Source organism: Oncorhynchus mykiss, chromosome 7, assembly GCF_057628025.1.
Source record: "Oncorhynchus mykiss isolate SJ-2025 chromosome 7, ASM5762802v1, whole genome shotgun sequence".
In the NCBI taxonomy this organism is placed as follows: domain Eukaryota; kingdom Metazoa; phylum Chordata; class Actinopteri; order Salmoniformes; family Salmonidae; genus Oncorhynchus; species Oncorhynchus mykiss.
Genome location: NC_143028.1, coordinates 54,363,058 through 54,389,405, shown reverse-complemented (window position 1 = coordinate 54,389,405; position 26,348 = coordinate 54,363,058). Strand labels below are relative to the sequence as shown.

General features: G+C 45.3%; 1 protein-coding gene across 2 annotated transcripts in view; it reads right to left on the bottom strand.

Moving 5' to 3' along the window:
• The window catches only part of LOC110528133 (FYVE, RhoGEF and PH domain-containing protein 5), a 44,728-nt gene extending 23,226 nt beyond the window's left edge, over positions 1 to 21,502 (bottom strand). For both annotated transcript variants that reach the window (XM_021609954.3, XM_021609955.3), the window contains exons 1-7: positions 21,170 to 21,502; positions 14,402 to 17,177; positions 4,197 to 4,353; positions 4,021 to 4,079; positions 2,108 to 2,138; positions 919 to 1,070; positions 531 to 687 (exon numbers count right to left, since the gene is read on the bottom strand). In XM_021609954.3, coding sequence (XP_021465629.3) covers positions 531 to 687; positions 919 to 1,070; positions 2,108 to 2,138; positions 4,021 to 4,079; positions 4,197 to 4,353; positions 14,402 to 17,177; positions 21,170 to 21,179 — 3,342 coding nt within the window. In that variant the 5' untranslated portion in view covers positions 21,180 to 21,502. The remainder of the gene's footprint in view (positions 1 to 530; positions 688 to 918; positions 1,071 to 2,107; positions 2,139 to 4,020; positions 4,080 to 4,196; positions 4,354 to 14,401; positions 17,178 to 21,169) is intronic.
• Between the last annotated feature and the right edge of the window lie 4,846 nt (positions 21,503 to 26,348).

Genomic DNA, 26,348 nt, shown 5'->3' with positions numbered 1-26,348 from the left:
TCCTTTTTAAAACCAAGTGAAGTGGGTGTCGTTAAGTGGGTCGATTTCCTGTATTTTATTGTATTGAGTTTAAATGAAACAAGTAAATGATGTAAACTGGGTTTGTGCTAAGTTCTAAGACACTGGGTTATTATCTGTCATTAGTCATTAGTTATTATCTGTCATGTGTATGGGTGCATACAGTATAGAATAAGAGCTGGAAATTAAACAATGTAATCAACATACACCTGATTAAAAGTAAGAATGATATTCCACAGAAAAGTCCCCTCTTCAGCAGAGACAGAATGATGGCATGCAGCTCCCTGCCACATTATGTGTTTTAGGTGGCATAGCATGACATTCTCACACTCATCTAACATTGTGCACGGAAAGCTGAAACTGGCTGAAACAAATAGCTCACTGTGGGTTCAGAGCCTGCACACAGAGAGAAACCTAAGAGAAACCTCCCGTGTCTTCTCTGGTCTTATTCAAAAACAGTGTGTTTGCTATGACCAGTCCTGACTTGACTTTAAACAGCCCTGCTGTCTGACCTCATACTGGCTGACGATGGCTGAGAAGGCGGGCGAGGTCCGGCAGCTTTCGTCCAGCAGGCTCATGCTGCGGTCGTAGTGACCAATGTAGGCCGTGAAGACCACAAACTCCAACTTCCTGGATAGGATGACATCCGCAATCCTCTGGCTCTCTTCCCTGAAGGAAGAGAAAGAATGGAATGAAGAAACATGAGGGATTGCACACTAGACACTGGGCTCAGTATGCAGCAGACACATGGTCCATCTGATCTGATGAATGACCTCTGTGCTGCATTAATGTGTGTTCTGTCGGTCATGAGTACTGTGTGTGTCGGCTGTGTGTGTGTGTGTGTGTGTGTGTGTGTGTGTGTGTGTGTGTGTGTGTGGTGTAGAGTCTGCAGTGTCTCACCACTGTCGGATGCGGTTCTCTAACTCAGTGAGGATTCTGCGGTGCAGAGTGTAAACATCAGGCAGCTTGTTGAGGATCTCCCTTAGCCTCTCCTCCTCCAGCACAGGATCCCCCTCATCCCCTACTGCAGCCCCCACCGCCTCCCTGAAGTCCTGACACAGAGATGAACATGATTTGATTATATGAGTTATTAACATACTGTATATGACACACACTAATTTTATGAAGTCAATCAGTGCTGCCAGCCCAACAGCTGGAAGAGTCCTCCATTCACACAACAAAAATGTGAATTTCTGAGCATTATGTCGATCTGTCTGGCTGTCGGCCATGATGTCTATTTTTAGACTGACTGCTAATGACTGCATGAGGCAGCCAGTTAGCTCCTATAATGTACAGAGCCAGAGCACTAAATTCTCTCCATAAGCCATAAGATGTATGTTTACTTGCCTACATATACAGAAGAATAGCGCAGTACCCTATCAATGACTGCAATAGGGGCATTGCCACATTTTGTGATGGAATTTTCATTCCCATCTTGTGATTACGTCTCTGATCACAACAACAGGTTCTCTTCTTTTCACCAATAAATAATACACACTAAAATTGCTGTGTCAATCCATTAACCATGTTGAGCTGACCCACTTTTTGAAGCGCCATACCAACCCCACCCTGGTTTCTCAGGAGAGGGGTGACAGACATTGTGATGTAATGTAGAGAGAAGTGCACCGAGATGAACTTTGACCCCAGAAGGGTTGCATTCCAAATCGCTTGCCTTCTTCTTGAAATGTGCAATTAACCACTTACCCTCCCCTAAAATAGGATAGTTGCTCTGATGCTAAAAACACTTCCACAGCTAGTGCAGACAGCACTGTTCTCCAGTCTGTAGGTCTTTCTATCTTGTCTCTGATTCACACGATTTGACTTTCCACAGACCAAAAAGTACTGTTTGCCATTTGAACTCATGGCTGCTAGTGTTCCGACTAGTATACTGTTGTACCAAGTACCAAACATATCCCTGTAGATTACCATCCTAACCCTTACTCCACATCTTCTGTATCTCTCTCCTACCCAGCTCATAGGGGCACTAAAAGACGACAGGTAGCTTTCTTGGAGCAGATTTTGCCCCATGAAAGTAAGGGGAAATCCATCAATAAAGACATGTCAAGTTCAAAGACTTCTTGATACTTACCACCTGGAGAAGCTTGAGGGCTTTCACATGTCTGCAGAGAGAGAAATTGAGGCACTGTCAGGTTTCCATGTGCAGACAAATGTAAAAATGCATCAATGTCCAGGTTATTAAGGTGAAAGAACAAGGTGAAAGGGACACAACAATGTTACAGAGTTACAGTGATGGTGATCATTAGTGTTCTATGTCAGTGGTTCCCAAACTTTTTATAGTCCCGTACCCCTTCAAACATTCAACCTCCAGCTGCGTACCCCCTCTAGCACCAGGGTCAGCGCACTCTCAAAATGTTGTTTATTGCCATCATTGTAAGCCTGCCACACACACACCTTACGATATTTATTAAACATAAGAATGAGTGTGAGTTTTTGTCACATCCCGGCTCGTGGGAAGTGATAAAGAGATCGTATAGGACCAGGGCACAAATGAAAATATATTAATAATCAATAATTTTGCTCTTTATTTAACCATCTTACATCTAAAACCTTATTGGTTAATCGAAAATTGTGAATAACTCACCACAGGTTAATGAGAAGGGTATACTTGAAAGGATGACCATAACTCTGCAATGTTGGGTTGTATTGGAAAGAGTCTCAGTCTTAAATCATTTTCCACACACAGTCTGTGCCTGAATTTAGTTTTCATGCTAGTGAGGGCCGAAAATTCATTCTCACATATGTACATGGTTGCAAAGGGCATCAGTGTCTTAACAGCGTGATTTGCCAAGGCAGGATTCTCTGAGCGCAGCCCTATCCAGAAATCTGGCAGTGACTTCAGAATAAATTCAATTTTCACAGAAACGCTTGTTGTAATTTCGATGAGGCTGTCTTGTTCAGATATCGGTAAGTGGACTGGAGGCAGGGCATGAAAGGGATAACGAATCCAGTTGTTTGTGTCATCCTTTCGGGAAAGTACCTGCGTAATTGAGCACCTAACTCACTCAGGTGCTTCACTATATCACGTTTGACATTGTCCGTTAGCTTGAGTTCATTTGCACACAAAAAAATCATACAATGATGGAAAGACCTATGTGTTGTCCGTGTTAATGCAGACAGAGAAGAGCTCCAAATTCTTAATCATAGCCTCAATTTTGTCCAGCACATTGAATATAGTTGCGGAGAGTCCCTGCAATCCTAGATTCAGATCATTCAGGTGAGAAAAAACATCACCCAGATAGGCCAGTCGTGTGAGAAACTCGTCATCATGCAAGCGGTCAGACAAGTGAAAATGGTCAGTAAAGAAAACTTTAAGCTTGTCTCTCAATAAAAAAAACATGTCAATACTTTGCCAATGATAACCAGCGCACTTCTTTCTGTATGTTGTTAAAGCGTTACATGGTCGCTGCCCATATCATTGCATAATGCAGAAAATACACAAGAGTTCAGGGGCCTTGCTTTAACGAAGTTAACCATTTTCACTGCAGTGTCCAAAACGTCTTTCAAGCTGTCAGGCATTCCCTTGGCAGCAAGAGCCTCTCGGTGGATGCTGCAGTGTACCCATGTGGCGTCGGGAGCAACTGCTTGCACGCGCGTTACCACTCCACTATGTCTCCCTGTCATGGCTTTTGCGCCATCAGCACAGATACCAACATGAGCAGCAGCAACGTTTGGCTACATACCGACCGTTAGTGGAATTCCCGCGAGAGAGTAATGGTTAATGTGATTATTTGACTAGGCTACCTGTATTTGACATTGTGTTGTTATTTCACTGAACACTAGATGGTTTAATTTTATTCTTGGCAGTGAAACGAGGCTACTCAGGAAATAAATAAAACTCACCCAAATGTATAGCCCAGTTGGAAAATATAAATGGACTGTTTGAAAATGTGCAGAAAATGAGAATCACATTTTTATTTAGCGTACCCCCTACGGCATTGCGCGTACCCCAGCTTGGGAATACCTGTTCTATGTGATACTCACAATCTCTCAGTGTCCACCAGCTCTTTGGCAATGTAGAAGGCTCTGGATCGACCATCGCTCTGTCAAGAACAACATTATCACTAACAAATCTCTGTTGAATAGCAAACATAATACAATATCAATATCTTAACTTATTTTTTAACACTCAAGCCGTTTCAAAGGTTTTGAAGTCTCACCTGTCTGCCATATGTGTTATCTTCTCCTCCCTCCTCCTCCTCCTCAGAGGTGCGTCCTTGGTCCTCCTCCTCAGCTGTCCCTCCCCTCGCCTCACCCGATGACCCACCAGGGGGACCAACAGCTAGGGAGCACACGGTGTAGGCTTCTGTATAGGCACTGAATGGACAGGACCGAATCAGAGTATCAGTATACTGTAGTTCACACTTCATACACACAGTTCAACAAACACACACAGGTCAACAAACACACACAGACAAACAAACAAACACACACATACGTATCAACATATGAGAGTTTATTTCCAAAACACATTTGTGTTTTTTCGCTAGAAATGATTGATTATGGGTATCATCACGTGTGTGTAAAATATTACTCTTCTCAGATTTTTTATTAATAGATTTGAGATGTTTATTGAAATGTGTTTTATTTGCAAAATGCTATACACTGAGTGTACAAAACATTATGAACACCTAATCTTTCAATGACATAGACTGACCAGGTGAATCCATGTGAAAGCTATGATCCCTTATTGATGTTACTTGTTAAATCCACTTCAATCAGTGTAGCTGAAGGGGAGGAGACAGGTTAAAGAAGAGAAGGATCTTTAAGCCTTGAGACAATTGAGACATGGATTGTGTATGTGTGCCATTCAGAGTGTCAATGGCAAGACAAAAGATGGGTGATGGGTTCAAAGTGCCTTTGAACGGGTTATGGTAGTAGGTGCCAGGTGCACCGGTTTCTGTGTTTCAAGAACTGCAACACTGCTGGGTTTTTTCATGCTCAACAGTTTCCAATGTGGGGCCTCCAGAGTGGCGCAGTGGTCTAAAGGCACTGCGGTCTAAAGGCACTGCATCGCAGGCATCACTACAGATCCAGGTTCGATCCCGGGCTGTGAACAGCCAGCCATGTACGGGAGACCCATAAGGTGGCGCAGGTTAGGATTTGGCCGGCTGGGATTTCCTAACCCCATCGCACTCCAGCGACTCCTGTGACTGGCCGGGCGCCTGCACACTGATTTTGGTCGCCAGTTGTACAGTGTTTCCTCTGACACATTGGTGCAGCTGGCTTCCTGGTTAAGCGTGCAGTGTGTCAGGAAGCAGTGCGGCTTGACAGGGTCGTGTTTCAGAGGACTCTCGACCTTCGCCTCTCCTGAGTCCGTATGGGAGTTGCAGCGATGGGACAAGACTGTAAGTACCAATTGGATATAATGAAATTGGGGAGAAGAAGGGCTACAAGATTTTTTTAAATGTCAAAGAATGGTCCACCACCCAAAGGACATCCAGCCAACTTGTAATAACTGTGGGAATAACTGTGGGAAGCATTGGAGTCAACATGGGCCAGCATTTTTTTTTACCCCTTTTTCTCCCCAATTTCGTGGTATCCAATTGTTGTAGTAGCTACTATCTTGTCTCATCGCTACAACTCCCGTACGGGCTCGGGAGAGATGAAGGTTGAAAGTCATGCGTCCTCCGATACACAACCCAACCAAGCCGCACTGCTTCTTAACACAGCGCACATCCAACCCGGAAGCCAGCCACACCAATGCGCCGGAGGAAACACCGTGCACCCGGCCACCTTGGTTAGCGTACACTGCGCCCAGCCCGCCACAGGAGTCGCTGGTGCGCGATGAGACAAGGACACCCCTACTGACCAAGCCCTCCCTAACCCGGGCGACGCTAGGCCAATTGTGCGTCGCCCCACGGACCTCCCGGTCGCGGCCGGTTACAACAGAGCCTGGGCGCGAACCCAGGGACTCTGATGGCACAAATGTATCATTTCTATAGTTCTCTCACACACACACAGTGCAATATCATTACTTTTTTGTTGGTAAACTGAAATCTGGCAGATGAGGAGGGAGAGAGAGACTGAGAGTGAAAGAGAGAGAGAGAGAGAGAGAGAGAGAGAGAGAGAGAGAGAGAGAGAGGCAGTAGTGAACTCATCAAAGATATTGCTAAACCAAAGGACATTTACAGGCATTATGAAACTGGAATTCATCGGATGGACAGTGGATCAAATCCATAAAAGACAAAACTCTAATTGTTAGACAGATAAAATATTATAAAACATAATAAAAAAAACATTCTTCAGATGAATATGAAGTCCGGAGACAGAGTGAGACACAGCTTGTCTTCAGCTGGTGTCCATTTCCAAACCAACACAGAGAGATCTGGTAACGCGTCTTTATAGGAAATTAAGAGGAACATGTCAGATCAATGGAAAGGAGGATTAATCAACCCCAGAGTGATCTCTCATAGGCCACGGTGTCGCCAGTTGATGAATGGCTCATAAAACTCAAAGGCTCTTAGAGAAGCAAATTAAAAACCATTTGTTCAGGAAGAGAATGGTGTTAGAGTAATGTTTCAAGATTCTATCTGCCCACTCCAACGCATTGTATGTATGCCGTTTCAATCATTAATGTCTTTATCTACAGACCACAACATGAACTCTTATATTCATACAGCTTTTTCATTGATATAAAGTCTATAAAGTTGTTTCAATACACTGAGTGCACAAAACATTAGGAACACCTGCTCTTTCCATGACATAGACTGACCAGGTGAATCCAGGTGAAAGCTATGATCCCTTATTGATGTCACCTGTTAAATCCACTTTAAAGAAGGATATTTCAACATTAGACAAATGAGACCTGGATAGTGCATGTGTGCCATTGCGAGGGTGAATGAAAAAGACAAAAGATTTAAGTGCCTTTTAACGGGTTATGGTAGTAGGTGCCAGTTTCCTGTGAGCATCAAGAATGGTCCACTACCCAGAGGACATCCAGCCAACTTGACACAACTGTGGGAAGCATTGGAGTCAACATGGGCCAGCATCCCTGTGGAACTCCCTGTGCCCCTATGAATTGAGGCTGATCTGAGGGCAAAAGGGGGGTGCAACTCAATATTAGGAGTGTGTTCCTACTATTTTGTACACAGTGTATTTCAGTTTCCTCCACATAATTTGTCTCTTAGTCAGAGCAGTCCTACTCTCCTCTCTCCATAAAGCTTTATCTGTAAGATATATGACGCAGATGAATTGCACTCAACCGTCTGAGTTGACTTTATATGCCTCCATGTTAAAATACTGCTGTAATAATAGCAAAGCTACAGTATGTGGAGGACCATCAGAAGTATGGATAGCATGAATGTGAAATTATGATAATAGATAGACAATAGATTCAGCGTGGGGAGAGACCAATAAACCTTCTATAGTGCCTCCAGCGACACAGCCATACCCAGGCCATGGGATAGGATGGTACATGCTGACAGATGCACTTCTGCTGGGAGCCTGGGTGGATAGGGTAATGATTGAGGCTCAGTGGGGAGTGTGCGCTAATGCTCTAATGACAACACATCCGTGAGTTAATAGCGTGGCAGACCCCGGTGCTTCTTATTGCTGTGACAGTGTGAATGCTGTGCTTCACTGCATGCTCCAATGAGTTTAACACCACTGAAATGTACATTAAACAATTCTCAAAAAAATGTAACAACATGTATGGGGTTCCATTCTTTGCTTCTCACAGATAGGAAGTTCCTAAACTGAACAAAAATATAAACGCAACATGTAAAGTTTTAGTCCCATGAGCTGAAATAAAAGAACCCAGAAATGTTCCATACGCACAGAAAGCTTATTTCTCTCAAATGTTGTGCACAAATTTGTTTACATCCCTGTTAGTGAGCATATCTCCATCCACCATAATCCATCCACCTGAAGTGTGGCGAATCCAGAAGCTGATTAAACAGAATGATCATTACACAAGTTGCACCTTGTGCTGGGGACGATACAAGGCCACATAAAATGTGCAGTTTTGTCACACAACCCAATGCCACAGATGTCTCAAGTTTTGAGGGAGAGTGCAATTGGCATGCTGACTGCAGGAATGTCCACCAGAACTGTTGCCAGATCATTTCATGTTCATTTCTCTACCATAAGCCGCCTCCAATGTCATTTTAGAGAATTTGGCAGTACGTCCAACTGTCCTCACAACCGAAAACCACGTGATTGGCATCGTGTGAGCGAGCGGTTTGCTGAACAGTGTGCCCCATAGTGGCGTTGGGGTTAAGGTTATGGGCAGGCATAAGTTATGGACAACGAACACAATTGTATTTTATCAATGGCTATTTAAATGCACAGAAATGCCGTGACGAGATCCTGAGGCCCATTGTGAAGCCCATTTTTTCAAGGTATCTGTGACCAACAGATGCCCAATTAATTTATTTCAATTGACTAATTTCCCCATGTGAACTGTAACTCAGTAAAATCTTGGAAATTTTTGCATGTTACGTTTATATTTTTGTTCAGTACATGTGGACCATAACTGCTGATTAAATTATGTGTTGTTCCACTATAACAGTAAGAATACATTAATATAGAGTACCAGTCAAAAGTTTGGACACAACTACTCATTCAAGGGTTTTTCTTTATTTTTACTATTTTCTAAATTGTATAATAATAGTGAAGACATCAAATCTATGAAATAACACATATGGAATCATGTAGTAACTAATGTAGTAATCATTAACTATTATTTATAGGTAGAAAATGTATTTATTTATATATATTTTATTTATTTGTAGAAAATAGTAAAAATAAAGAAAAACTCTTGAATGAGTAGGTGTATCCAAACTTTGGACTGGTACTGTACAGTATACAGCAGATTAATACCTTCTCAGTTAATGCTAGTGCTGTGGACCAAATTGGACCATTAAGTCAGTTCTCAGTTTTCAAACTCAAAATCATTTCCCACCAAAACCACTTCTTAATCTCAGCATGTTACAACTTCCGCACTCTGGCAACACAAGGCAATAGCATCCCAGTCTCTGCAGAATTTGTGCTATGCTGTTTTAGGACAGCCGAAGGCTAAATCTACAGTGGCAAATTACAAAAGGAGTTAAACAATTATTCTTACCCGCTTCCCCAGGCTCTTTGTGAGCCTATTTGTTCCTTCTGCTGATAGTGGGAGGGTGAGTGGACACTGCTCAATGACCTTAAATATACTGAAGGATTTGGTTTATTGGATAGTAAGTATTCTACAGTGGCTAAAATAGTGAAAATACATGTATAGAAGACTGGGGTACAAATCATGTTCAGTGCTGTGCTGTTAATGCTATCACAAGAGGTGTAACACGGTGCTGGACTGTTTCTGCATTAAACACCACAAACAAGTCAAGACAACCACATATTGGCTTAAGCAGACTGGCACCAAGGCTACTGGAGGTGTTAGGTCACCCTACTGTTACATCTCAACTTGGTGCACGCCAGTTGAGGTACAGTACTGTATGTACTGTAAGCCCTGTAAAGTCCTCCACCCCCTCTCTTGTCCGGCATTTTGCATAAATAGAGAAGTGGGCGCTCAAAGGCAGTACGATTCCTCCCACGGATGACTTGACAATGACCTCACAGGTTCCACACCCAGGCCTTCCTCCAGCCAACACCTAGCCTACAAACAGAGCCCCTGAGCACTGCTGACCAACCTCCACCCAACACCTACAGACAGAGCCCCGGACCACTGCTGACCAACCTCCACCCAACACCTACAGACAGAGCCCCGGACCACTGCTGACCAACCTCCACCCAACACCTACAGACAGAGCCCCGGACCACTGCTGACCAACCTCCACCCAACACCTACAGACAGAGTCCCGGACCACTGCTGACCAACCTCCACCCAACACCTATAGACAGATTCCCGGACCACTGCTGACCAACCTCCACCCAACACCTACAGACAGAGTCCCGGACCACTGCTGACCAACCACCACCCAACACCTACAGACAGAGTCCCGGACCACTGCTGACCAACCTCCACCCAACACCTACAGACAGAGCCCCGGACCACTGCTGACCAACCTCCACGCAACACCTACAGACAGAGTCCCGGACCACTGCTGACCAACCTCCACCCAACACCTACAGACAGAGCCCCGGACCACTGCTGACCAACCTCCACCCAACACCTACAGACAGAGCCCCGGACCACTGCTGACCAACCTCCACCCAACACCTACACACAGAGCCCCGGACCACTGCTGACCAACCTCCACCCAACACCTACAGACAGAGTCCCGGACCACTGCTGACCAACCTCCACCCAACACCTATAGACAGATTCCCGGACCACTGCTGACCAACCTCCACCCAACGCCTACAGACAGAGTCCCGGACCACTGCTGACCAACCTCCACCCAACACCTACAGACAGAGTCCCGGACCACTGCTGATCAACCTCTACCCAACACCTACACACAGAGCCCTGGACCACTGCTGACCAACCTCCACCCAACACCTACAAACAGAGTCCCTGACCACTGCTGACCAACCTCCACCCAACACCTACACACAGAGCCCTGGACCACTGCTGACCAACCTCCACCCAACACCTACAGACAGAGCCCCGGACCACTGCTGACCAACCTCCACCCAACACCTACAGACAGAGTCCCGGACCACTGCTGACCAACCTCCACCCAACACCTATAGACAGATTCCCGGACCACTGCTGACCAACCTCCACCCAACGCCTACAGACAGAGTTCCGGACCACTGCTGACCAACCTCCACCCAACACCTACAGACAGAGCCCCGGACCACTGCTGACCAACCTCCACCCAACACCTACAGACAGAGCCCCGGACCACTGCTGACCAACCTCCACCCAACACCTACACACAGAGCCCCGGACCACTGCTGACCAACCTCCACCCAACACCTACAGACAGAGTCCCGGACCACTGCTGACCAACCTCCACCCAACACCTATAGACAGATTCCCGGACCACTGCTGACCAACCTCCACCCAACGCCTACAGACAGAGTCCCGGACCACTGCTGACCAACCTCCACCCAACACCTACACACAGAGCCCTGGACCACTGCTGACCAACCTCCACCCAACACCTACAGACAGAGTCCCTGACCACTGCTGACCAACCTCCACCCAACACCTACACACAGAGCCCTGGACCACTGCTGACCAACCTCCACCCAACACCTACAGACAGAGCCCCGGACCACTGCTGACCAACCTCCACCCAACACCTACAGACAGAGTCCCGGACCACTGCTGACCAACCTCCACCCAACACCTACAGACAGAGCCCCGGATCACTGCTGACCAACCTCCACCCAACACCTACAGACAGAGCCCCGGACCACTGCTGACCAACCTCCACCCAACACCTACAGACAGAGTCCCGGACCACTGCTGACCAACCTCCACCCAACACCTACAGACAGAGCCCCTGACCACTGCTGACCAACCTCCTGCAGAAACTACAGTCTGATCCTTCTGACCATTACAAACTGATCAACAGCCAAATAGTCTGCTATGCACAATAAAGACAGTCAACATGTGCAGTCTAAACCCATATCAGTTCAAATGTTAGAGTAAAATACAGTAAGACGTGTGGTTGGTACAGGCAGTGGATCTCTAACCCTTTATTTGCAAACAATTTCATTTCAAATGTCTTAGTGCCAATGTATAATTTTAATGTGAACTGAACATCATTTGGATGCTGATGATGCAACAACATGCAACAACATCACCAATTCAGAGGAGTCCTGTGTATCAACACACCCTTATGATTACCTCCCATGCACCACCAGAATAATAAACGTGGCTACTATGCTGAGGGCAACACATCATAGAGCACACAGAATACTGAGATTGCATCTCCCAATCCTGTTTCTGATTGGCTGGAGGGAAGAGGAATGACTCCAAAATGCTCTGACAATTAATCATCTGGGGTGGTCTGTATAATAAGGGTGCAGTACTGTGGGGGTGCAGGGGGGGGGGGGGTAATCTCAGCCCAGCACTGGAGATCATCGCTGCAAAAACCATAACAGGAGAATACTCTGCATTTCACACAGTTCACTTCACTATGGACTCAGCTTGTCCAACAAAACAGAATCCCTTGTCCACTGTCCAGCCCCACCAAACCATGGGACTCGTAGGTAGGGGAGAGTTGGGTAAATTGAAATTATCATTTCATTCAGCATCACTCTGTCAAAAGAAATATAGTATTCTTTCTAACACATATACCTACATATATTTCAGGATGTTGTGTATCCCTGGAAATAATCAGAATTCAAGTAAACATTACTGATTTGAAAACATAGCTTGTCCAAAAAAAGGGTATGGGGTAAGTTAAGTAGCGGTACAGGGTAAGTTAAGCAGCGGTAAGGGGTAAGTTAAGTAGCGGTACAGGGTAAGTTAAGCAGCGGTAAGGGGTAAGTTAAGTAGCGGTAAAGGGTAAGTTAAGCAGCGGTACAGGGTAGGTTAACTAGCGGTACAGGGTAAGTTAAGCAGCGGTAAGGGGTAAGTTAAGTAGCGGTAAAGGGTAAGTTAAGCAGCGGTACAGGGTAGGTTAAGCAGCGGTACAGGGTAAGTTAAGCAGCGGTACAGGGTAAGTTAAACAGCGGTATGGGGTAAGTTAAGCAGCGGTACAGGGTAGGTTAAGCAGCGGTACAGGGTATGTTAAGCAGCGGTACAGGGTAAGTTAAGCAGCGGTACAGGGTAAGTTAAGCAGCGGTAAGGGGTAAGTTAAGCAGCGGTACAGGGTAAGTTAAGCAGCGGTACAGGGTAAGTTAAGCAGCGGTACAGGGTAAGTTAAGCCGTGGTACATGGTAAGTTAAGCAGCGGTACAGGGTAAGTTAAACAGCGGTACAGGGTAAGTTAAGCAGCGGTACAAGGTAAGTTAAGCAGCGGTACAGGGTAAGTTAAGCAGCGGTACAGGGTAAGTTAAGCAGCGGTACAGGGTAAGTTAAGCAGCTGTACAAGGTAAGTTAAGCAGCAGTACAGGGTAAGTTAAACTGCAGTACAGGGTAAGTTAAGCAGCGGTACAGGGTAAGTTAAGCAGCGGTACAGGGTAAGTTAAGCAGCTGTACAAGGTAAGTTAAGCAGCGGTACAGGGTAAGTTAAACTGCGGTACAGGGTAAGTTAAGCAGCGGTACAGGGTAAGTTAAGCAGCGGTACAGGGTAAGTTAAGCAGCGGTACAGGGTAAGTTAAACTGCGGTACAGGGTAAGTTAAGCAGCGGTACAGGGTAAGTTAAGCAGCGGTACAGGGTAAGTTAAGCAGCGGTACAGGGTAAGTTAAGCAGCGGTACAGGGTAAGTTAAACTGCGCCTACAAATTTCTGTACCGAACAAAATATTACCACTACCTTTTTAAAACCATGTCTATCTTGATTTCCCAAATACAATTCAACACAATCACAATCGCTTTTTTGTCTTATAATAATTTTAAGCATCTTTTAACACAGGCTTAACATCTAAGAAATACTTAGATTTCAAACACTTTTAACATAGGCCAAGCCCTATTGTTACCTCATATCCCAGCGATAAAACCTTGCATATTACGCCTGCGAAGAAAACACTTCAATTTTCTCAACTTGCTATTGGCTCAACCATTGGCTCAACTTACCTCAAGGCAAAGAATGTTTACCATACCATTTACCATACCATGCTAAGTTTAGGACCTCATATTGAAGCTTAAAGAGTGATGTATAGAACAATATTAAAATGATCAAATCAAATGTTTTTGGTCACATACACATATTTAGCAGATGTTATTGCGGGTGTAGCGAAATGCTTTTGTTCCTACAGTAGCTCCAACAGCGCAGTTGGAGGTTTAGACACAAGCATCATGAAACCTTAACACAATAAATTAATTTGACTTGGTGAATTTTTTTTTTTTTACCAAACTTGCTTACCACTTTTTCCATGTGGTTTCCTCCTTCACAGACTACATGAAATGATGACCTCTTCCAAAATATTTGGTCAAATGATACATAGTGTGTAGGGTTTCCAACAAACAAGGGTGGCCCAAGCTACCCATTTGGCTCAATTTACCCCACTCTCCCCTACCGTATCCCTTAGGTAGCCATCCAAGGCAGAAAAACTATGAACTGCACAAATTAATTGTTATGTCCGTTCCTGAATGATTAATTCACTCCTACAGATGTAGAATCTTAATTTGAGCCAGTTTACTAAAGCAATAAATGTGAATTATTATGTGGATTATAATTAATGGAAATTTTTGCAGAGGTTGATACATGTTTCCTAAGGGAAAATCAAGTCAGAACTACAAGTTTACAATTTTGCACACACACATGCATACACACACCAATAACACACAAGGCCAAACTATACAACTTAAAATCCAAGGCAGTAGTGAAGCTCAAGGTATAAACAAAAATGTCCCCATACCTTTCAGGCTCCTGCTCAGACGATTGAGCATTTCTCTCATACCCAGGGAAGCTACTCATATCCACATAACCATCGGTGTCATTGGCGGAAGACAGCGCCCGACTCGGATGATCAAAAAACTCTGCAAAGGTCCCCGGTCGTACAGGCCTCCGAGAGGGGATCTGGATGTTCTCATAGTCGGAGTTGAGAGTCTGGGCGGGGATATTCTCGTAGTCTGATGTGTCAGCGTTGGGGAAGGAGATGGAGCGGGGTTTAGTCAGGGGGAGGGGGGTGAAGGGGGCGAGAGTGCGATCCTCGAAGGACTCTACCCGGGCCACGCTGCGGTTGAGGAAAGCCACAGAACCCCTTTTTCTTTTCCCGTCCTTATAGAACAGAAAGGTGGATGGGGACTCTGGAGAGCGTTGGGGCTTACTGACTGTCGAGGACTTGAGCTGCGGGGAGCTGCCTGTGCTGCGCCTGTCTGAATCAAGGACCCTGGCAGGGCCGTGGTGGCTGGACTCAGAGGAGGACCTGGAGGAGGACACGTTGACATCCACCAGCAGCTTGCTCTCCGTCTTTCTCCTGAATTTCAACATCAGGAAGCGCTTGAAGGAGGACTTCTTCTTCTTCTGCCGGTCTGGGGAGTCTCCCTCGGTGAACAGGGACGGAGAACTTTTGGTGATGGGCTTCTTGGTGATGTAGGCCAGCTCGAAGGGAGGAGGGATGTCCACCATTGATGTAGGGGTGGACAGGCCGCTGGAGGGCAGGGGGCTTCGCTGGGAGAAGCTTCCAGAAGAGCCTGTGACACACGGCAGAGAGAGGCTGTCCTCTCTCCTCTCCCCCGGGGAACCCTGGCCCTCCCTGTACACACTTAGGGGCAGGTCACGTCCCTTCATGGAGAAGGAGCGGGGGTACAGGAGAAAGCGATGTGGTTTGGATGAGCTCTTGGCCCGGGTTGAGTTTAACATGGGGCTGCTGCTCAATGCGGGTCCCCTCCGGTCCAATCCCACCTCGCAGTAGTTCTGAACATGGAACTCTGAGCCCGCCTCCTCAGGGACCGTCTCAGGTACATAACCAGGCACTTTCCCCGACAGTGACCGGGACCTGGTGACAATGGACTTCCTGTCAAAAGGCAGGAAATTCTCCCCCTCTGAGTCCAGGCCGGCCTCTTCGTAGACATGCTCATCACTGAGGTTCTCTTCTGTGTCTGTTGTCTCATCCAGGTAGGGAATGATGTGGCCCTCTAGGTCCTCCTCATCCCTGAACACATCAGAGTCATCTGGGGAGCGCAGCTGGCTGTCAGAGAACAACAAGACCTGGGAGGTCTCTGTGTCCGCTGGCACAGAGATGGACAGCAGCCTGAAACGGGGCTGGTTGTTACTCTGGTTAAAGAAAGCCTCCACCGTCTGGAATCCAGGCATCCTTCTCTGACATGAACCTGTCATGTTCTCCCTGTCATCATTATCATCGTCATCTATCTCAACGTAGTCCTCAGAGGAGACACACTCAATCTTCCCCATGTCGTCAGAGTCATCACACAGCGAGTCATTGTCACCTATGGCTGAATACTCACTGGGTTCCATGGTCTCTGTGGTGGCCAGTGAAGATTCCTCCGGAGAGCTCTCACTCTCTGCCAATCCGTGAACTTTGCCCTCTGTGGGGCTCTGCTCTGGGTTCACGATGTTCTCAGTTGAGATGTAATAAGGCTCCAGGCTGGGGTCAGCTGCTTCTTCCTCTGTCTCAAAGAGTTGATTTGCTTTATGGTGGCTTAGTTGGCACTCACCTCCTTCCATTTTGTACTGAATAGTCATGGGGTCTTCGTCAATGATGGAAAATGGTTGGTACCTTTCTACTCTCTCATTTGAGGGACCAATTACATTATTTCCATCGTCCTCCTGTAGGACATTGTGAGGACTACCAGGGTTAGGTAAGGATTCCTCTGCTTCCTCCTCATCCTCCTTGAAGGATGAAGGCTCTTGGGTAACAAGGTCATCTTTGTTGTCTTTGATGAGAGCTATGGGTTCCTCAGAAAGAGATTCTGTTACTTCGTCTGCTGTGCTATCAGCTGCTTCTTTTTCTTCCTCTCTTCGGCACTCCACCTCCTGCTCCCTCTCCTCCTCTACATCCCGCTCCTCTTTCCCACGCCCAGTTTCACAGGGGTAGCATGCTGACTCCTCCTCCTCAATGCTGGTTATGGAGAGGTCGCACACTGAGAGGCCATCTTTGTCGGCCAGCGCCTCGCCTGCATAGCTGCCCTCAGCGTCGATGTCATCATTGATATACGAATCGATCATCTCCACCGTGTCCTCTGAGTCAATTGTGAATCCAGCATTACTGACCGTCAGCATTTCCAAAGAATCCACCTCCTCTGTTTGAACCCTGTCAGTTAACTTCCAGTCCTCCTCTTCCTCCTGCATCATCTTTTCCTCCTGTTCCCTCTGCTCTTCATACCCATTCTCGTTGACCCCTGAACTGAGAGTGTCTGAATAATACTGAGGTTCCACTGGCTCCTCCTCTAGCCCCTCCCCTCCACTCAGAGAGTCCTCTGGCTCGTTCTCCTGGTTCAGCTCCTTGTCTGAGGGCAGCAGGTCCCTGTTGGCGCACCCCTCCTGGCTGTTGTTGGAGAACAGGGAAGAGTCACGCCCCTCAAGGTCATGTGGTACTTTGGGTTTGGGGGCAATGGGAGGTTTGGGGCCCCTGGCTGAGGAGCAGGGCCAGGACATGAGTGGGGATGGCAGCTTGAAGGAGAGGTGACTCACAAGCTTTGGTTTAGGAGCAAGAGGAGGCTTCTTAAAATCTGAAAACAAAACAAAAGAGATCATCATTAGTGACTTCAATCAGAAATGTAATATTCAAAACATACAGGGGAGGAATCGTGAGGTTAGCGATCTGCACAAAAAAAATATTAACTAGGAGTTCAAGGAACAATGCATATAGCGTCAGCGTCTTTAAAACAACTTTCATTATACTAGCTCATATCATTATGAAAAGCATTGCCTAAGTTATTTCTAACTATCTTTGTGCCATGATAGCCTTCAAACAGATAGGGAACCTGGGAAGGGTATTGCAAGTGGACACTTTTCTTAGAGGGACAAAAGTTACAACACGAAAGGATTTATTAAAGGATTTCCCCCAAGTCACTTCCTGCGATTCACTGGAGAGAAGCCCCTCTCCGACTGTTTCTGCTCTTTTGAAGGTGTGAGTATCAAAGGACAAAACAACAAAAGATAACACATGACAGCACAACTGGTCAAACATGACCTCAACAGATCAATCAACTACATGATCTCCATCCCTTGAGGAAAACAGCACCCCTAGCTGGACCATGAAGAACCAATCAGATTCTCCATAAAGTTGCAATGTGACATGCATCATAGGCTGTGCATCATAGCCCAATTCTGATATTCTTTTCACTAATTGGTCTAATACCATTGACAACCTTGTCATAAATCCATAATGGCATTATCAAAAGAATATCTGGTGTCAATAAAATCCTCATCACTCATGTGTTTAGAAATGCATATTATACTAGATATATTAGATATACACTATATATACAAAAGTATGTGGACACCCCTTCAAATTATGGAATGTTGCCGACAGGTGTATAAAATCATGCACACAGCCATGCAAACTCCATAGACAAACATTGACAGTAGGAATGGCCCGTACTGAAGAGCTCAGTGACTTTCAACGTGGCACAGTCATAGTATTCCACCTTTCCAACAACTCAGTTTGTAACATTTCTGCCCTACTAGAGCTGCCCCGGTCAACTGTAAGTGCTTTTGTTGTGAAGCGGAAACATCTAGGAGCAACAACGGCTCAGCCGCGAGGTGGTAGGCCACAGAAGCTCACAGAACGGGGCCGCTGAGCACTGAAGCACATAGCGCATAAAAATTATCTGTCCTCGGTTGGAACACTCACTACCGAGTTCCAAACTGCCTCTGGAAGCAAAGTCAGCACAAGAACTGTCCGTCGGGAGCTTCATGAAATGGGTTTCCATGACCGCATACAAGCCTAAGATCACCATGCGCAACGTGAAGCTCGCCGCCATTGGACTCTGGAGCAGTGGAAACGTGTTCTCTGGAGTGATGCATCACACTTCAGCATCTGGCAGTCCGACGCACAAATCTGGTTTTGGCAGATGCCAGGAGAACGCTACCTGCCAGAATCCTTAGTACCAACTGTCAAGTTTGGTGGAGGAGGAATAATGGTCTGGGGTTGTTTTGCATGGTTCGGGCTAGGCCCCTTAGTTCCAGTGAAGGGAATTCTTAATGCTACAGCATACATTCTAAATAATTCTGTGCTTCCAAATTTGTGGCAACAGTTTGGGGAAGGCCTTTTCTTGTTTTAGCATGACAATGCCCCCGTGCACAAAGCGAGGTCCATACAGAAATGGTTTGTTGAGGTCGGTGTGGAAGAACTTGACTGGCCTGCACAGAGACCTGACCTCAACCCCATCGAACACCTTTGGGTTGAATTGGAACACCGACTGCAAGCCAAGCCTAATTGCCCAACATCAGTGGCCAACCTCACTTATGCTCTTGTGGTGGAATGGAAGCAAGTCCCCGCAGCAATGTTCAAACATCTTGTGGAATGCCTTCCAGAAAAGAGTAGGCTGTTATAGCAGTAAAGGGGGGACCAACTTCATATTAATTTCCATGATTTTGTCCACATACTTTTGGTCATGTAGCTTATTTTTAGACTATCAACAGCAATTTCCCTAAACACTGCATCACAGATAACTACTGCATTGTAGTTTTTCACAGTCTCAAATATACACTACAGACCTAGTGACTGTTTCACACTTGGGACTTCAATGGTTGAAATAATATGATTGGAATTGCATGATCAATTCTATATCTAAGCAACAATTTGCTCTCTATTAGGCTTGCCACCAATGGCTGGCTATAGGCTATCCCAGTCTGTGGCATTATGATCCCAGGTCTTGTCAACTTCCACCAATTATTGTAGTCTGCACAAATCAGTAAGCAAAATAATGTTAAGAAGACTTCCAAAAGATGTTTAAAATAGATATTTTCTGGATGTTGAAAAAACGTACTTTCCGGATGTTAAAATCATGTTGAAAAGATGTCATTACAGACATTGAAATAACGTATTTTATGGAAATTGAAAGAATTTTGGTTATTGATTCTATGGCCAAATATCAACAGCACATTAATTGTCAATGAAGTTAGCATTATATCACAATAATCATTTGTACAACTATGTTATATAGGTAAGTGGGCCAAACTGAAGATTGCAACATAGAATATTTATTATTGCTCCCTTCTGTCACATGCACTTATGTTAGCTTTTTCAAAAGTTTTACATCTGGCAGCAACGATACTTAAAGTAGTCCAATTTACAGAATAAACCAACAGACAACTTCAGCTACAATTAGATTTTTTTCTTGCTATGACTGTGATATGTTGTTGTTTATCTACATTAGTTGAATGCACTGACTGTAAGTCTGCTAAATGACCAAAATGTGAAACAAACCCGTGCACAGCATGTTGGGTGCTATTCTAATGAGCTCCGCCCCCAAACAAGTACACAATTTGGTTGGCCCAAACCAGACCAGATCTGAGCGAATCATAGACATCTAGGCTATGTTTTACAAGTTTGTACAGTACAGTACAGTACAGTTCAGTACAGTACAGTACAGTAGTTTTATTCAGAGAGTAGTGTAGAGTAGAGTAAAGTAGAGTACAGTAAAGTACAGATTCATTCAGTATAGTAGAGTTTCATTCAGCAGAGTATAGTGCAGTACAGTTTAGTAGAGTTGAGTAAAGTAGGGTACAATACATTATACTGTACAATACCGGAGCTGGGCGGTATACCGTATTTGACTATATACAGGTATTGATGCACAGACCAGTTTAGGTTTCTACAGTATTTCAATGTTTGGTTTGTTAACCCTCCTATTATGTTGTGGTTCAATTCGACCCATTTCCACTTTTGAGTTACTAGTTAACCTCTCTTTATTCTCCATGAAATTAAATAACTTTTCTTCATTTAGGGTCATGAACTTAACTTCAAAATGTGGACACACTGATGTGTAGATTTTGTATACAAACATGATGTGGGTCATTTTGACCTGGGGACTTTCATGTGTATAGGTATTTGCACAGGTCCAAAATAAACACGTCTTTGATGTATTTTGTTTTGACTGGTTCTGGTTGCACGTTTATAATTATGTTTGGGTGAAAAGGAGCTTTCCCAAGCTTCTCCTTCTCAGTGTGAGAGCAGCAGATCTCTGACACAGACACTCAAAAATGTCAACAAATAGTTCTTAAATATAGAGTTTTTGAAATCAAATGTTCGTGTATTTCTTCTTTCCGAAAGGTCTGACAAGACAAAATATCGTTTCGGCTGTTTTTACATGATTCTTTGACTATCTTGAGTGTGTTTAAACTGTGCAGGTGAATCTAACCCATACCACAATGGACATATTTTTTTTCCAGCGAAGCACAAGGGTTAAATGGTTACACCACTCAGACGTCTATGAATGTTCCACATTTTTTGGGGGGGACACGACCAAAAATCTACTTGAAATCAAGGCCGCACCAAAAAAATGACAGACGTTGGCGTTGGTCCATGCTTAGTGGGAAGTATGTCTCCCTACCTCCACACGCAATCCCTTTCCCATTTTTTTATATGGGTAGGACACACTCTTTTTTTATAGGGACAAAACAAATCAGACAATCTGCGTTTTATTATGAACTGACCAAAACGTTGTCTAGACCTATATGATTTGTACATTTGTCCAAATTAAAGTGGTCTTACCTGTGTTCATTTTCGTGAACCATCGGCGCGAACATCCGAACCGTTTATCATTTATCAATCCTTGTGAGAAAGCAACAACTCGTACATTCCATACAACAACACGTATCACAAGAAACAGAAAGCAAGCTCTTCAAAGACAAGCAAGGTCAAATAATAACTTTAGTTTTCTTATGTCGTTTTTATTTCGTCAAGTTACTTTCCAGCTGTTGTGGTCCTCGCCTGGTGAAGCGCGCATTGTATGTGGTGAGAGGCGCGACTAAATTGATGCACGAGGGTTTGGCGTTGGGAGCTGAGCGCGGGAGGTGCTCCCCTGGCGTTTCCTGAGGAGGAAGCGCCTTTTTCCCTGTCAGTGACTGACTTGCCCTTAAAACAACACACATAGAGGTGGAAAAGTTGAACTTATTATTTAAATTGAGTAGCCTACTAATGAGAGCGGTTAATTTAAATGGAAAAGCATATGGCCATTGCATGAAAAGGCATACACAATGAGTATCTTTTATTTTTACATTCCAATTGCCAATATGGGTAGGCTACTGTAACCCAAGGACATTGTAAGACTCGTTGACCCAGAATGCATTGCCTTTTGGCCCTCATCAGACAGATAGCCTACATTAAATGCATTGATAAACTGGAATTGACAAATGCATAATATAGAAACAACTGATGGATTTCATGTTGTCCAAGCTGATGAACGTTTTGTGTGTTGAAAATTGATGGTTTTCTTTTCCACATGAGGCTATGTGACCATAGGCTCTGAGACATCCAGCTGAAAACAGAATGTGTGGTATCCCAGAGACTGCTGCCATTTGAACATTGCTTCCTGCCTATACATCTGAAGTCTAATTGGAGGACAGCAGTCCCTTAAAACATTTCTGCATAACAGGAAATTGCTCTCCCTGTTTCCTGCACAAGGAGGCTTCACTTCCTTAGCAACTAATGGACTAAATGAGCACATTTAACCCTTTGGAGTGTTAAAACTCAAATGATGACAATGTAACGTCACAGGATGTACACCAAAAATAATTTATATTCCATTACAACAATGAAGCGTTGTATTTAGGAGACCTCCCTATTTCCTATTGTGGTATACATTTCTATACAGTAGGCCTACTTATAAACCTCATTTGGCATATTTATCATGAATGTACCATCTTTCAACTGCCTTGTCCTAACGCACCCTCAACGGAGTAGATAGAAACCGGAAACATCCAGTTTTCAGGGATACAGCATCTTCAACCAAGCTTCCTTTCCCCCGGATGTGGGGACCCCACCCAGGCCTGCAATGTCAGGTTAGTCTTACTGTAACACCACAGCAGCTATTATGATCCATGAGTACTGAACTGACTTTACCTCACTCTGTATCTCTCAGGGTGTGACACATGGACACCCACGCGCGAACACACCCACGCGCGAACACACCCACGCGCGAACACGCGAACACACACACACACACACACACACACACACACACACACACACACACACACACACACACACACACACACACACACACACACACACACACACACACACACACACAGTCATGTTCAGCTGCAGAGGTAATCCTAGCAATCTCACTGTCACATGCAGTTCAGAGAGAGGCTAAACCCGCACAGAAGGCATGTCGATTTCTGCTCAGGACCACCAAAGAGAAAACTCAGAATGCCGGGATTACAGTGTTCCCAACCCCCAGGACATCCCTCCTTGCTGTGACAATGCACATGGGAGGATATTGTATAAACTGCCTCTGCCTGAGAAAGGACCATGGGGTGCCATCTTCCTCTTGCTCTCTCTCAAAACATTGAATGGTCAAAAAATCTGGGCACATTAAAGCCGGCCTGGGGATTACTGCAGATATAATTCAACATGCAAAATACATGACACCCTGAGAGATACAGAGTGAGGTAAAGTCAGTCCCATTGCTGGCACTGGCAGCATTACAATAAGAGACACAGAAGGAAAACATCCAACTGTAGACCTGACTCGTAAAGAAAAAACTATCTACAGTCCAGTCTAGTGCTCCCAGACTCAAACTAGACGGCACCACACTCTGATCATATTACACATTGATTAAACATACTTGAATTCGACCACCACTGTATTTCTGCAGAATTATCCTATTTGTACTTTTCAATCAGGGGCATCATGCATTATGACCAGTCCATATCATGTAAAGCTAATCCTTCAATAGGCATGACAACTGTTTTCAACAGTCCCCCAACTCAGGCCAAGTATAGCCTACTAGCAGCACAGATTGTTTTCTGATGATTGAAAAACATTAAGTACCATTACCTCTGACCCCTTTTGTTTGTCCAAGAAGAGTGTTTTCACATTGAGTCAATAAAGGGGAGGGAGGTGGGCTCAGAGAGCAGCCCTGCTCTGTGGTGTGAGAGAATAATGGATCTCCTGATAACACATGACTGCAGATGTGGAGCACATGAAAATATGTTTTGGGCTCTGAGATGGGGGGGGGGTTCCTCCACACACACACACACACTCTAACACACACACAGACACACACAGCAGTCCTTGCCCCCTCCTGAAGGGGAACGGATGTGAAAGAGGGTTAATAGGCCAGTGATGATCTCAGGGCTGGAATGTGAGGTGTTCTATTTAACGTGCCAGCTCCACAAACTGATCGGAGGCCAGTGTTGTCTAACACCTGTGCTGTGTGCAGCCAGCTGTGGTGTTACAGAGCAGGTTGTTGTGGGAGGAGGAGGATGATTAATGGATGGACCCATTCATGTGGCTGCTACACCACATGCAGTAATTAGGTCCACTTGCAAATCAGCATTTATAACCAGAGAGTGAGGAAACGTGTATGTGTGTCTAAGAGAAAGAAAGAACAAAAGAAGGAACAAAAGAAAGGAAAAAAAGAAAAGAAACGAACGGGGAGGACGGCTCATGAACCCAGTCAATAACTTCCCTTTATTACAATGCCTTGTTCTCCTGGTTGTAACATTCATTAAAGGGAATTACTGACCCAACCAAATGGTATTTATTTGTGCACAGTGTGTTACAGGGGATTTTAACATTAGACTAAACATGGATGTTATTCAGTTGTTTTCTTTAGGAGCATGAAGGACTTTCTGTGAAGCAGCCTCATAGAACAATCTCATGGATGATTTTACAATGACCACCCTCTCGTAGGAACAGGTGTTATTTAGAGCCATTCAAAAACAATGACAGCACAGTCAAACCAAGAGCCAGCAAAATCACTCCTTCACACAGTTGGCTGTCAGGCCATGCATCGAAGAGGCACATAAGCATGCTTCTCGGTGCTGTGGTTTGGCTCTATCATACCATGCACAATGGTCTGATACTGAAGCATTCCACTATCAGTGCACTCCATAATTATTGAGAAGGTGAAGCATTTTTTATTCTCTACACTTCAAAACTTTGGATTTGAAATCAAACACTGACTAAGAAGTTAAAGTGCAGATTGTCAGCTTTAATTTGATCCACATTGAATCGTTGTCACGACTTCCACCGGAGGTGGTTCCTCTCCCTGTTCGGGCGGTGCTCGGCGGTCGGCGTCGATCTACGCCGATCTCATCAATCTACACACAATACCCCATTATGACAAAGTGAAAACAAGTTTTTAGGCATTTTTGCAAATGTATTAAAAAGAAAAAACAGAAATACCTTATTTATAAGTATTCAGACCCTTTGCTATGAGACTCAAAATTGAGCTCAGGTGCATCCTGTTTCCATTGATCATCATTGAGATGTTTCTACAACTTGATTGGAGTCCACCTGTGGTAAATTCAATTGATTGGATATGATTTGGAAAGGCACACACCTGTCTATATATAAGGTCCCACAGTTGACAGTGCATGTCAGAGCAAAAACCAAGCCATGATGTCAAAGAAAATGTCCGTAGAGCTGCGAGACAGGATTGTGTTGTGACACAGACCTAGGGAATTGTACCAATAAATGTGAGAAACGTTGAAGATCCACAAGAAGCAGTGGCCTCCATCATTCTTAAATGTAATACATTTGGAACCACCAAGACTCTTCCTAGAGTTGGCCGCCCGGCCAAACTGAGAAATCAGTGAAGCATGGTGGTGGCAGCATCATGCTGTGGGGATGTTTTCAACGGCAGGGACTGAGAGACTGCCACCACCATGCTTCACCGTGCCAGGTTTCCTCCAGCTTGGCATTCAGGCCAAAAAGTTCAATCTTGGTTTCATCAGACCAGAAAATCTTGTTTCTCATGGTCTGAGAGTCTTTAGGTGCCTTTTGGCAAACTCCAAGCAGGCTGTCGTGTCCCGTGTATATACACTGCTCAAAAAAGAAAGGGAACACTAAAATCCAACTTTGATGTAATGTCCTTAAAACAAGTCAGAAAGAGGCTCAGTAGTGTGTGTGGCCTCCACGTGCCTGTATGACCTCCCTACAACACCTGGGCATGCTCCTGATGAGGTGGCGGATGGTCTCCTGAGGGATCTCCTCCCAGACCTGGACTAAAGCATCCGCCAACTCCTGGACAGTCTGTGGTGCAACGTGGCGTTGGTGGATGGAGCGAGACATGATGTCCCAGATGTGCTCAGTTGGATTCAGGTCTGGGGAACGGGCGGGCCAGTCCATAGCATCAATGCCTTCCTCTTGCAGGAACTGCTGACACACTCCAGCCACATGAGGTCTAGCATTGTCTTGCATTAGGAGGAAACCAGGGCCAACCGCACCAGCATATGGTCTCACAAGGGGTCTGAGGATCTCATCTCGGTACCTAATAGCAGTCAGGCTACCTCTGGCGAGCACATGGAGGCCTGTGCGGCCCCCCAAAGAAATGCCACCCCACACCATGACTGACCAACCGCCAAACCGGTCATGCTGGAGGATGTTGCAGGCAGAAGAACGTTCTCCAAGGCGTCTCCAGACTGTCACGTCTGTCACATGTGCTCAGTGTGAACCTGCTTTCATCTGTGAAGAGCACAGGGCGCCAGTGGCGAATTTGCCAATCTTGGTGTTCTCTGGCAAATGAAAAACGTCCTGCACGGTGTTGGGCTGTAAGCACAACCCCCACCTGTGGACGTCGGGCCCTCATACCACCCTCATGGAGTCTGTTTCTGACCGTTTGAGTAGACACATGCACATTTGTGGCCTGCTGGAGGTCATTTTGCAGGGCTCTGGCAGTGCTCCTCCTGCTCCTCCTTGCACAAAGGCGGAGGTAGTG